This window comes from Suncus etruscus, chromosome 20, assembly GCF_024139225.1.
Source record: "Suncus etruscus isolate mSunEtr1 chromosome 20, mSunEtr1.pri.cur, whole genome shotgun sequence".
NCBI classification, from domain to species: domain Eukaryota; kingdom Metazoa; phylum Chordata; class Mammalia; order Eulipotyphla; family Soricidae; genus Suncus; species Suncus etruscus.
Genome location: NC_064867.1, coordinates 40,864,655 through 40,878,381, shown reverse-complemented (window position 1 = coordinate 40,878,381; position 13,727 = coordinate 40,864,655). Strand labels below are relative to the sequence as shown.

Here is a 13,727-nt window from a genome sequence, read left to right as displayed (position 1 = left end):
TGCCCGGATGGCCCTAAAGCTTAGGTCTTTATTTATTTATTTATTGGATTTTGGGCCACAACCAGTGATACTCAGGGGTTACTCCTGGCTATGCGCTCAGAAATCACTCCTGGCTTGGGGGAACATATAGGATGCCGGGGGATTGAAATGCAGTCTATCCTAGGTCAGCTGCATGCAAGGCAAATGCCCTACCACTGTGCCACTGCTCTGGCCCCTAAACTTTGGGTCTTACAGAGGGTCTGACCAGGTTTGCTTTGGGCTCTGGGGATCCCCCCGTGTGTGAGGCCCAGGGCTGGCTGGAGCATCTTTTCAGGGATCAGATAAACGGGGCAGCTTCAGCAGCCTGTGCACAACAGGAAAAACCTCCCAGGCCCCTCCCTCTGGTCTGTGCCGGCTTCCCCGGCCTTTGTTTTCTTTCCAGAACATTCACTGATGACTCTTCCAGGACCTCACCACCCAGAGGTTGGGAGATCCCTGAGGCTTCCAGCTGGCAGGAAGGGCCGCCCTGACCTTTGGGAGTGTTTGGGAGTACTGGGCCCTGCGGATCCATCATGGGGACCCTAGGCCCGAGGGACCAGTGCTGCTCCATATGACCAGGCTGGGATGTCAGTTATATCACTCATTCGGGTCTCAGTGTCAGCATGTTGGCCGGAGAATGTTTTGTTCCTGACTTATTGGGGTTCCATGGCTGCGAGGAAACAGCCTTGCTTGTGAGGGAGAGCATAGGGAGCAAGGGACTGGATAGGGGTGAACCCATTTTTCTGCCTCCAGCATGCCACGTCATCCTTGGGCCGTGCCAGGCGTCAACCTTGCCTGATTGACTGAGGGTCGCAAGGAGGTTCCCACCCCCAAAAAAGCAAAAGACAAACAAAGAAAGAGCAAGAAAGAACAACCTTATAGCTAGGAGGGCGGCATCTCTTCAGGCTTTTAGATGCTGGTGGACCCCAAGTTTGGGCAGTTCTCATCCTTCTTTCTCTTCTCTTTTGTGCTTTGATGGAAATTGCTGTTTGCATCTGGTATACTCTAAAGTTCATAGTTAAATTTAATAATAAAAAGATGAACGTTGGCCTTTCTGTGTGCTGATTTTCTTTCTTCGGGCATTTTAGCTGTGCCTCGGTTTCCCCAACAGTGAAACGAGAGTTCCGGTGGTGCCTGCCTCATGTATGAAGCAAGACTGTTGGAGATGAGACTTTCTTTTATTTAAGCATGATTGCAAGCATGTTTGTAGTTGGGTTTCAGTCATAAACAGAACACCCGATTGGTTTTTGGGCCACACTCTATGGTGCTCAGGGGCCACTCCTGGCTCTGCACTCTGCAACCCTTGGTGTGGAGATTCTGTTGGGTTTTGGGGTGCAGTGGAGACTCAGGTCTGCCTCAGCCAGAGTGTCTACAGCACCCAAGGTGCTTGTGACCCAGTTGTACAGGCCTTGGGTACATGTGACTGCCTGCGAAGCGGGCACTTTGGCTGGCTCTGGTCTGTGGCATTGCCTCTTCCCGAAGAGAAGTCTGCAGGTGGTACCATGCACCTGTCTCCAGGGATGCCTGGCTTCCTTGGCGATGCAGAGATTTTCCTTCAGCTTCTCCTTGACCTTGCACTGACTGCTGGAGGTCTTAGCCCCAGCCACTCCTGCAGGCTACAGGGGTGGACTTCTGGAGCTTTCCTGCCGAGGGCCACTCAGGAGCACAGTTCCAACCAGGAAGCGATTTCAGGGTGCAGTCTCTGTGGCTTGCAAGCTGGCTCCCCAACCCCCTGGCAGGGAAACTGAAGGAGAGGGGAAGGAAGGTCTTAGCAGAGCCCACCCAAAGTTGTCCCTTGGCCACTCCTGGCAGTGCAGACCTCACAGTTTGGTGCTCAGAGTTTATAGGACCGCGCTCAGACATTGAGGACCCCAGCTAGAGCCTTGCTGTACCTCTTGCATCTCACCAGGCTGTGGAAAGGGGGTCTGAGGGACTGAGAGCCTGGAAAACTGGTCAGCACCAGTATTTGTAGTGCCTTTCTGGGACCCTTGCTGGGAGTTTATTTTATTATTTTGTATTTTTGTTTATTTGTTTGTTTGCTTTTGGGCCACACCCGGCAGTGCTCAGGGGTTCCTCCTGGCTCTATGCTCATAAATTGCTCCTGGCAAGCTCGGGGGACTATATGGGATGCTGGGGTTTGAACCACCGACCTTCTGCATGCGAGGCAAACACCTCACCTCCATGCTATCTCTCTGGCCCCTTATTTTTGTTTGTTTGTTTGTTTGTTTTGGGTCACACCCAGTGACGCTCAGGGGTTACTCCTGGCTTTGTGCTCAGAAATCGCTCCTGGTTTGGGGGAACCATATGGGACGCCGGCGATTGAACTGATGTCTGTCCTCCCGCTGTGCTATCACTCTGTGCCGGGCTTTTAAACACCAGTTTAGCTTTTGATGATGCTTCCACCTTCGAGATTCATGATCCCAGTGGAAGCTGTTTCTGTGAGTCCTGTCAATATTCCTGTTGCTATTTCTGTAGTGTGGATATGCAAGCTTGACATGGGTATCTCTGTCTCTGCATGCGTGTTAGTGACAGCATGCGAGTTCATGTTCCTGCATATATCCGTATGCTTGCATGACCATGCTTGCACATGGGTATCTCGCCGTGTGTTTCTGTGCTTACACACGATTGTCTCATGTTCTGCACGTGCATGTACGAAGGCACGCGCAAACACACGCACACGCAACACAAACTCACTCGACTGTGCACATCTCCACGCAATCCATCATGTAAATATGCTATGCATGTTTGGCAATCATCTGCGCACACATGATCACAGAATGGTCCCACACACGCAGCCGCATGCACACGTAGGATCACAGGCGCTGCATGTGTGGTTGCGCGCACACATTACGCATTGTGATCGGGCTCCTATGTGTGCTCGTGTTTTCATGTGTGTGTATTTCTGGGCCTGTTGGGGTCTTGTACATCCTGGGATTTGGCTCCCTGGACTCTCAGCTCGAAGGAGGGGTGCAGGGTAGCCCCAGAGTGCACTTGCTGATTAGGAAAGGCCAATGGAACTTTCTGGTCTGGCCTCTTTCAGCTTCCTTTGGCTGTGTGGCCCTGCCAGTCCCTGGGGGCGCCCCATGTCCTTCCTCCAGTGTCCTTCTGGGCTGGCCGCTCCCTGCTTCATGAGAGCCTGGTGAGAGTGGCTGCTCCTTAGTTGTCTGTATACCTGTGTACAAGTCCTTAGGTGGATTGAGGGTTTGTCTGAAGCAAGTAATTTGGGGTCTCAGAAGCCCGCACAAAGCCACCCTGGTGGAAGTGCCTCTGGGGTGTCCTGGGGAGGTCTCCACCCTTGCTGCTCCCTCCCTGACCAACACTAGCCAACTCTGCTTCGTCCCTTCTCACCTTGGCTGTGTCTCTCCTAGGAGCTGAGCTGCAGACATGTCAGACAAGATGTCCAGCTTCCTACACATTGGAGATATCTGCTCCCTGTACGCCGAGGGCTCCACCAATGGCTTCATCAGCACTCTGGGGTGAGTGGGCCAGGAGTTGGGGTGAGGTGGGGGGGCTGGCCAGGGCTGGGGCCTGAAGTGAGTGTGGGCCAGCAGCAGCAGGGATAGCTGGAATGGGGCCAGACGCTGGGATGAAAGCAGAGCAAGATTGGTTGAGGGTCTGGGGGAAGTGTTTGGAAGAGGTTTAAGACTGGTGGCTCCTGGGGACTGCAATAAGTGGGGGGCAGGCCAGGTGAAACCTGGGGTGCTCGGAGGGCAATCTGGACTACAGTCCGGGGCTAGAGATCACTCTTAGATTTGCAAAGGGCAAGTGTGAGAGTTGACGGGTGACACTCTGTGGTCATCTGGGGACATTGTGTCATGACCTGCTCTGATGGCCAGACCTCGCCTTTGACCCAGAAATGGGCTTCCCATTGGGCCAAATGGGAGGGGCTGTGCCTGATGCTCCACTGTGAACAGACAGTGAAGTCTTGGCTTCTTCCCAAAACTGTTTGCCCAGCATGCCTTGGCTGTTCTGCTCCATGTTGCCTTTTTTTATTTTTGTTTTTGGGGCCATACCCGGCTGTGCTCAGGGGTCAATCACTCCTGGTGACTGTGGGGACACATGGAGTGTTGGGATTGAACTCTGGCCAGCTGCTTGCATGACCCAGCACCCTGCTTTTGCTCTTGGTTGTCTCCATCTGTGCAGTGATGTTCAGGGCCTGATGAAGTCAGGATTGACTCCTCCTCATAAGAAGGAAGATCGAATGGGCAAAGATGGCTGTTGTGTTTTGGCTAATCTGAGCCAGGCATGCTGGAGGCTTGGCAGGGAGGCCCCCCTAGGGGAATGTAACCTGGATGAGAGCAGGGCAGAAGGCAGAAGGCAGTCCCTCCGCTCTTACTGGTGGTCGCAGGATACATCCTATGTTTGAGGCTATTGAAGCCACTTGTTCTCCTGCTATTGGTGCCATGACATTCTCAGGCCCTCTGGGGTCAGGGGATCCCGACCTTGGGGATGATAAGCCTTGTCTTGCCTCACAGCAGAAAAAATCTCCTTTGCGGAGTTGCTTGGCGAACCGGAACTAACAGAGCCTGTTCATTGTTACCTCCAGGACTCGTTCCTGGAGATGCCCCCCTGGACATCTGTAGGGGTTATGCTAGGACATCTATCATGGGGCTTTTGTCTCTGAGCCATCTGTCTTGACATCCTTGTTGTTGCTCTGCCTCTGTCCCCACTGGTGTGGTACTTTGGGGAGACCACATGCTTGACTTGAGATTCCCTCTCTGTCTGAGGGGTGCACCCATTCGCCTCTAGTGCACCCCGATCTCCACCCTTCTGGTTTCTGTCTGCAACTCCCTGTCCCCTCACACATTCTTTCTGTCCTGGTCCCCTAGCCATCCCGTCTCTGAGCACCTGACTCTGGCCAATGGTCATGACACAATGTCCCCAGGTGACCACAGAGTGCAGCCCTTCTCACACCTGCTCCACCATCTTCCCTTCCGACCTACAGATCACCTATCTGTGGACAGCTTTGTGAATAGTTCAGTGGTTAAGGCCCCACATTTTTTTTTTTAATTTTTTTTTCTTTTCTTTGAGAGTAGAGAGAAGAGAGAGACAGAGAGAGGAGAGAATGAGAGGAAAAAAAGAAAGGAAAGGGGTCAGAGAGAAAGCACAGCAGTAGTGTCTTTGCCTTGCACTCAGCCAATCCTGGAGGACCTGGGTTGGATTCCTGGCAACCCATATGGTCCTCGGAGCATGCTAGGAGCAACTTCTGAGCACTGAGTTAGGAGTAACTCCTGAGCACGGTCCTGTGTGGCCCCAAAACTAAAAAATAAAGAAAGAAATAAAATAAAGAAAAGAGAGAGGAGAGAAAAGAAAAAGAAAACAAAAAGTGGGGGGGATATTGAGGGAGAAAGGGAGAGAGAGAGAAAGAGAAAGAGAAGGGGAGGGTGAGAGAAGGAGGAGAGTGAGAGGAGAGAGAGAGAGAGAGAAAGAGAAAGAGAGAGCTGGTTTTTGTTTTGTTTTGTTTTGTTTTGTTTTGGGGGGGCCACACTCAGTGACACTCAGGGGTTAGTCCGGGCTATGCACTCAGAAATCGCTCCTGGCTTGGGGGACCATATGGGATGCCAGGGATCGAACCATAATTTGTCCTGGGTCAGCCTTGTGCAAAGCAAACGCCCTACCGCTATCACTCTGGCCCCTGTATTTTGTTTTTTATAGGGGCCACATCCAGTGATGTTAGGTATTCCTCAGAGGACAGCTTGGTGTAGGCCCTGTTGTTAAGTGTGTGGTTTTGGCTGTGGTGCTGGGGGTCATTCTGGGATTCCCAGGCCCCCACATGTCACTCCAGTGCTTTACCTCGAGCATCTCCCACCCTCCCTGCCCTTTGCCTCCTTTGATATGAAGAATTTTCCTTTTTATTTATTTTTTTTAATTCTTAGATCCTAGATCCCAAGATTACTCTTAAAATTTTGTTGTTGTTTTGGATCACACAGTGCTCAGGGATCACTCTTGACAGTGTTTAGGGACCTTTTGCAGTGTGGGACATTAAGCTGTGGCTGGACACATGCAAGACCAGTGTCTTAGGTCCTATGCTGTCCCTCTAACTCTGAGACTTCTGTTCAAAGTTTGTGAGTGGTCTCTATGCCTGCAGAGGCTGTGCCACTTTGCATTCCTCCAGCTCGAAAAAAATCCCGTTTTTCTCCCTCTTATATCTGGCCTTTAACAAATCCTTCTCTTCGCATCTCTCAGACTCTTTTCCTTCTCTCATCATCATTTTGATTTGCATTTTCTGGATAATCCATGTTGACCACCATTTTGTCTCTACTGCCTGTGTTTGGGAGAAGTCTCTCTTCCAAGCTTTGCCTGTTTCCAGTGGGAGCTGCTGTTTTGTGGGTGTTTGCAGATATGGGGTATCATTCCTCAGTTACATGTATAGTGACTACTTTCTCCCACTCAGTGGGACTTCTTTTCTGTCTTCCTGCTAATTTCTTGCACAGTGAAGAGGCTTTTAAATTTGATGTATTTCATTTTTTCTGCTTTTTTTCAAACAATAATATTTTTAATTTAAATATTGCAGTTACAGTAATGTTCAGAGTTGGGCTTCACCATTATGCTGGGTGAAATAAGTCAGAGGGCGAGAGATAGACACAGAATAGTCTCACTCATCTATGGGATTTATGAAAAATAAAAGACAGTGTGGTAATAATAGCCAGAGACAATAGAAATGAATTTTGGAAGGATAATGATAGACTGGCCAATGATCTGAAGCTTACCATAAAGATTGGTGAGTACAGTTAGAGAAATAACTACACTGACAACTATCCGGCGCATGGTAGTGAGTGAAAGAAATAGAATGCCTGTCTCGAATACAGGAAGGTTGTGGGGGAGGAAGGAGGGGGGGGGGCACTGGTGGTAGAAATGTCGCATTGGTGAAGGAGGGAGTGTTCTTTTTATGCCTACAATCATGTATGTAATCATGGTGCTCAAACAAACAAAAAAATTAAAAAAGAAAAAAAAAAGTTGAGTTTTAGTCATAGGATGTTTATTGCCCTTCACCAGTGCAACTTTCCCACCACCAATGTCCGCCATTTTCCTCCTACCTGCCTCACCTGTTTCTGGGGCAGCCATTTTGCTTCTAACTCACTCTTTCTCTCTTTCCTTTCTGCTACTGTGGTTTGCTATTTTGTTAATGAAGGGGTGCCATGCATTGCCACTTTATCCCCTGTCAGCACCCACTTCTTGTCCAAAGTGATCCATTCTAGCTATCATGGTCATGGTAGACTCTTCTCTTCTAACAACACTCAATTGTGGCACGCTTCATATCATGGACTGTTCCTCTCAGCCCTCATCTCTGTTGTGTCTTTGGATATTATTACCATACTGTCTTATTTTTCTGAAATCCCACAGATGAGTGAGACTATTCTGTATCTATCTCTCTCCCTCTGACTCACTTCACTCAGCATAATAATCCCCATGTCTATCCCTGTATAGACAAACTTCATAATTTCAATTTTCCTAATGGCTGCATGGTATTCTATTGTGTAGACTTAGCACAGTTTCTTTAGCCACTTATCTGTCGTCAGGCACTTGGGTTATTGTTTCTAGGTTCTGGCTATTGAAAATAGTGCTGCAGTGAACACAGGCATGCTGAGGGCATTATTGTATTGTGTTTTTGTATCCCTAGGGTCTATCCCTAGGAGTGGTATAGCTGGATCATATGGGAGCTCAATTTCCAGCTTTTTGAAAAATATCTATTATTGTTTTCCAGAAAGGCTGAATTTCCACCAGCAGTGAATGAGAGTTGTTCTGTCCCCATTTCTTTCTGTTTTTGTTTTTCTTGCCAGTAACCTTGAGTTAGTTGCTGAAACCACCACTGAAGCTTTCATGAAATGTTTTCTTCTGTGTATTTTATTTTATTTTATCATTATTATTATTTTGGCTTTTGGGCTTCACCTGGTGATGCTCAGGAGTTACTCTTGGCTCTGTACTCAGAAATCGCTCCTGACAGGCTCAGGAGACCAAATGGGATGCCTGGAATCAACCCGGGTCCGTGCAAGGCAAATGCCCTATCGCTGTTGCTATCACTCCGGCCCATCTTCTTTATATTTTATAGATGTAGGTTTGCCATCTAAGTCTTGATTCCATGTCGATTAAACTTTTGTGCATAGAATGACGCAGAGATCTAGCAGGTGGTTGACTAGTTTTTCCAGCACAGTTTTTATTTTTTGGTTTGTTTTTTGGTTTTTGGCTTTTGGGCCTGCACCTGGTGGTGCTTGGGGCTTCTACCTGAATCTCAGGGATCCCTTCTTGAAGGACTTGGGGACTGTATGTAGTCCTGAGGATTGAACCTGAATTGGAAAGCAAGCTATCCTCCCAGAATCATTTTTGCAAGAGATTTTCTTTCCATTTTGTGCTCTAGGCTTTTTTGCTGTACATGAGAGCCTATGTCTGAATTCTCAGTTCTACTCCATTGATCACTCTGCTTTTGTTCCAGCAACAGACAGTTTTAATTGCTATGACTTTATAGTATATCTCAAAGTCAGAGAATGTAAAATTTCCATCTGCATTTCTCAGAGGCAATGTGTGTTTGTGTGAGTTTATATGAGTACGAATGTGTCTGTGTTTCCACCTGAGTTCAGTTACAATTATTATTTTTTTTGGTATTTTCTTTTTTATGGGTCACACACAGTGGCATTCAGGTGTACTCCTAGCTTTGAGCTCAGAAATTGCCCCTGGCAGGCTTGGGGGACCATATGGGATGCCGGGAATCAAACCACCATCTCCTAAGTTGGCCATGTGCAAGGCAAACACCCTACCGCTATGCTATCTCTTTGGCCCCAATTACAGCTTATTTTTTTGTTTTGTTTTTTTGGGTCACACCCTGCAGCACTCAGGGGTTCCTCCTGGCTCTACGCTCAGAAATCACTCCTGGCAGGCTCGGGGGACCATATGGGATGCCGGGATTCGACTCACCATCCTTCTGCATGCAAGGCATATGCCTTACCTCCATACTATCTCTTCAGCCCCAATTACAGTTATTCTTGAGGAAATACTAGGAGGCTCTTGATAGGGTTTGCATTGACACTGGGATGCTTTGCGTAGGATGGTCAGTTGAATGTGTTAAGTCTTGGGATTTTTTTCCCCCATTTTCTGGTGTCCTTTTCTATTTATTTCCAGAGTGATTTAGTGTTTTCTTTTATGAGTTTTCTCTGTATGAAGAGCCCCAGTTTCTTGATTCCACATGCTCATTCTCTCTCTCTCTCTCTTTCTCTCTCTCTCTCTCTCTCTCTCTCTCTCTCTCTCTCTCTCTCTCTCTCTCTCTCACACACACACACACACACACACACACACACATATACATTTACACGCATAGCTCCTCCGTTGGCTTGTGAGGGCAGCTTAGGGGACCAGGGAGCATTTTTGGTAGTCCTCCCTCTGCCTTCCAGGCTAGTTGGGTCGATGCTCTGAGCCCTTCTATGCTACAAAAGCCAAAATACTACTGGCCCTGTAGTTCTGGGGGGCCCACAGAACCTCTACAGTGGTGCATGGGATGGAGGCCGTGCAATGCCGGGGGTCAAACCTGTTCCTTGCATGTGCACATCCTATCCTGTACCTCTGACCCCTGAGATATCTCCCTTGACCCCTAACCTATGGCCCTGTGCCTTGACCCCTGGCCCTTGAGCAATGGCCCTGCAGGTTCTTGGATTAGTACCCAGAGCTGAGCTTCTATTTTCATGCCCATGGCTCTGTGTCACTTCCATCTCTGTCTTCCTGCAGCTTGGTTGATGACCGCTGTGTGGTGCAGCCAGAAGCTGGGGACCTGAACAACCCCCCGAAGAAATTTCGAGGTAAGTGGGCGCCTTTTCCAAGGGCCTGCCTTGCTCCCACGGAAGCACTGGAATTGCGTGCTGGCTGTGTTTCTCTTTAATTGTGGGTTTATTCGTTCATATTTTCTGAGGTTTCAGTTCTTTTTTTTTTTTTTTTTTTTGGTTTTTGGGCCACACCCGGTAACGCTCAGGGGTTACTCCTGGCTATGCGCTCAGAAGTCGCTCCTGGCTTGGGGGACCATATGGGACGCCGGGGGATCGAACCGCGGTCCGTCTCCTAGGCTAGCGCAGGTAAGGCAGGCACCTTACCTCCAGCGCCACCGCCCGGCCCCGAGGTTTCAGTTCTTGACTTGGGGGTGACCTGAACCCCCATCAGGAAACTCAGGGATGTCCAGGACAGCTTCTGAGAAGGTCTGCTGGACTTTGTCTGTGGCTCAGACACACATGAGCTACGGTGGATGTGTCCAAGCAAATGGTTTGAGGATCTGGGCCCAGGCCCAAATGGTCACATTCCTAGGTGATTGGAAGACCCTGACAGTCCCTGCCATGCTGACCCATGGGCTCTGAGTTGGGCCGTCCCCTGCTGTGCCCTGCTTTGAATTTCTACATGGACAATTCCTGTTGTATCCTGTCCTGGGCCCCCATGCTGGGCGACTCTGGGAAGCTACTTTGCTCATTCTGAAGGACCTTTCCATGGGGTTCTATGGGGTTCTGGGTCTGACCAGACCCCAGATGGAACCCCATTTGCTGAACATTTGATTTCTTTTGGTGGCTCTTGGCTTTAGCTACATAGTAGGATCTTGGAGAGGTGGATATTTGGGGAGGGGAGAAAAGCAAAGTTGTGGTGAGAGAGGATGCCAGATGGGCAATAAGCTTGGAGGATCAGGGTCTGGGGACTGGCTCATGGCCAAATTTCTAAGTGGTTTTACCTATTTGTAACACTCTGGACCCAAAACTGTGCCCAGTAGGACCTGGGGTCACTCCCGGCTGACTTGGCCATGAGTCAGTGCTCATTACTGGTGCATGGGCCTCTGGGCTTCCCTTACTGTGCTAAGGGGTCACATATTGCCAGGGGTCATGCTGGGCCCTTCTCCATGCAATGCACATGTCCCTGATCTGTGAGCTCCCTCCCAGGCCCCGCCAGAGATCTCTGAGACCTGTTGAGACAGGACAGGAGTGTCGGGACAGGAGGTCTGTGCTGGATGGAGGTTTAGAGCTGTGACTTGTGGTGGAGAAATGTAGAGGAAACTGTTGAGAGCAGGCAGGGTTGGGGGCAAGTTCCAACCTCAGACCCACACCCCATCTCGAACTGTTTCCCTCAGCAGTGAAGACCCCTGAAGCTACCATGGGGATTCTGAGTACAGTAAGACAGGCATTAATTCACGGAGCGTAATTCAATCTGTCACTCAGTTCTCCACTCCTAGCCGTGCTGTGTGCCTCAGTTTACCTAGCATTGCCCTGTACTGCACTGAGGAGTTTTCACAGGGGTGGTCTGTTCTCCTGGGGTGAGTGTCCTCCAGGGTCAAGGGATCCAGAGCTATAGGTGTGGATACTGGGGGGGGGTGTTTCTCTGGCTGCTCGGAAGCCCCCAAGAGGCCACCAAGAATTGTCAGGTCTTGGGGCCAGAGAGATAGCATGGAGGTAAGGCATTTGCCTTGCATGCAGGACAGGTTCGAATCCTGGCATCCCATATGGTCCCCCGAGCCTGCTAGGAGTCATTTCTGAGTGTGGAGCCAGGAGTAACCCCTGAGCGCTGCTGGGTGTGACCCAAAAACAAACAAACAAACAAACAAAAAGAGAATTGTCAGGTCTGTCACGTCACCCCAGGGATGTCATGTGAGCAGGCAGGCATGGAAATTTGGAAGGATGCCTGACTTTGTGTTCCTGGGTGTGGTTGGGAGTGAATTTCCCCCTTTTCCCTCTAGCACACATGGCTAAAGGCACAGAGGGAATTGGGGTTCCTCAGATACTGGAAGAATATTGATGTGTGAACAGGGCCAGAGTTGAGCATCCTATAGGTACCATTCCAGGGCCAGGCTGGGGTGCCATCCCTTGACGCATCTGGTTGGGCTTATCTCAAGACTTCAAAGCTATTGGGCAGAACACTGAGATCACTTTTGGCTACCCTGGCTATTATAAGTCCATTTACAGTGCCCGGCCTGTCATTCTTGTCTTGGATGAGGTGATGGTTTCGAGATGGGGAGGAACTCTGTGCTGGGGGCAGAGCTGTCTCAGAGCTGCTGTGGGCTTTGTGAAGGCCAGTGTGGATTTGCACACACGAGAACCCTATCCTGCACTCCCTTGCTTGGGTCCTATACTGAATCCTACAAGGCCCCAAGCACAGATACAGCCATGCCTCCCGTGTGCTCCTCTCACGTCCTTCTCTTGCTTGTCACCTGGGCATGAAGGGGAAGAATAGACTTGAAACGGAACTAGGATAGGAAACTTTGCTGTCAGTGAGTTTCTTTCTCTCTCCTGTCTTTTCCCTTTTCTTTTGGGAGGGGTGTGTGTGTGTGTGTGTGTGTGTGTGTGTGTCACACCCAGTTATGCTAAGGGCTGACCCTGAGCTCTGCCCTTAGGGGTCACTTCTGGTGGTTTTGGGGCACTGGATGTGATACTGGGGGATGAACCTGGGCTGGCCATGCTCAAGGCAAACATTTTCTTCTCTGTACTATTGTTTGGATTCTCTGCTGCCATTTTTTTCTCTTATTTTATTTTATTTTTTGGATTTTGGGCCAAACCCTGTGACACTCAGGAGTTACTACTGGCTATGCACTCAAATCACTCCTGGCTTGGGGGGCCATATGGGATGCCGGAGGATTGAACCTCAGCCCGTCCTAGGTCAGCCACGTGCAAGGCAAATACCCTACTGCTGTGCCACCACCTCGACCCCTGTTTCTTCTTTGTCCCTGACCCCACAAACATATCCACAGGGAACAGGTGGGAAAAATATCCCAGGCTTGGCTTCGATCCCAGAATCACTCAGAAAACATCACTGCTGGGGGGTTGTTTTATAGTTTCAGTGGGTTCAGTTGTATCTTTCCACATGGGGACAGTTGCTTTCTGCCCCCCCCCAAAGCTTGGTTTTGCTCACAAGTTCATGTCTTATCCATAGCTTCTTATTCTGTTGCCTGTGTGAGGGTCTCTGGCTTTGTTGTGTCCCTTCATGTCACCCATTTTCCTGACTAAACTCCCAGATTTCCACCCTGTCCTCAGTCTCCATCCAAAGAGTCAACAGTCTCGACAGGGCTTCAGGCCTCACCTGAGTTTTGTTTGTCATCCTGGGTCACCACCAGGCCAGTAGGACAGAGTCTGATCTGTGCCCAGTGCCTGGTGGGAGGCGTGGTGAAGGCAGCTGCCGGCTGGAACACCCCTAAAGCTCCTCTGAGCTCACAAAATCAGTTCCAGTTTAATCAAAGGCTTAGTAGGATTTCATAATCTTCATTTCAGACTTACCAGTTTATCTGCAGCAGGCACCACCGAGGGGATCAGGCCTGTAATTTGGACCCATTCCTTGGGCTATCAGAAAGCTCCAGGACTGCAGCTACAGAGTCGTGCTGTGGTGTAGTGTCCACAGCGCCCTTTGTGCCCTCCCCACCCTCACCCACACTAGAAAAGGGAGCTGGGAAGCGCCTCATCCTCCTTTCTGGAACCCCTAACATCCTGTTCCCATAAACACTGTGCCCCAAGGGGCTGGAGAGATAGCATGGAGGTAGGGCTTTTTGCCTTGCATGCAGAAGGACGGTGGTTCAAATCCCGGCATCCCATATGGTACCCCAAGCCTGCCAGGATCGATATCTGAGCATAGAACCAGGAGTAACCCCTGAGCACTGCCAGGTGTGACCCATAAACCAAAACCAAACCAAACCAAAACAAAACACTGTGCCCCACAAGACTCTGCCTCCACAGAAGCTTTGCCCAAAAGACTCCTCAAGCTTTGGCTGG

General features: G+C 49.8%; 1 protein-coding gene across 3 annotated transcripts in view; it reads left to right on the top strand.

The window, feature by feature from the left end:
- The first annotated feature begins 3,384 nt into the window (after window positions 1-3,384).
- Window positions 3,385-13,727, top strand: part of ITPR1 (inositol 1,4,5-trisphosphate receptor type 1) — a 215,091-nt gene continuing 204,748 nt past the window's right edge. For all 3 annotated transcript variants that reach the window (XM_049766351.1, XM_049766350.1, XM_049766349.1), the window contains exons 1-2: window positions 3,385-3,494; window positions 9,733-9,803. In XM_049766351.1, the coding sequence (XP_049622308.1) occupies window positions 3,403-3,494; window positions 9,733-9,803 (163 nt within the window). In that variant the 5' untranslated portion in view covers window positions 3,385-3,402. The remainder of the gene's footprint in view (window positions 3,495-9,732; window positions 9,804-13,727) is intronic.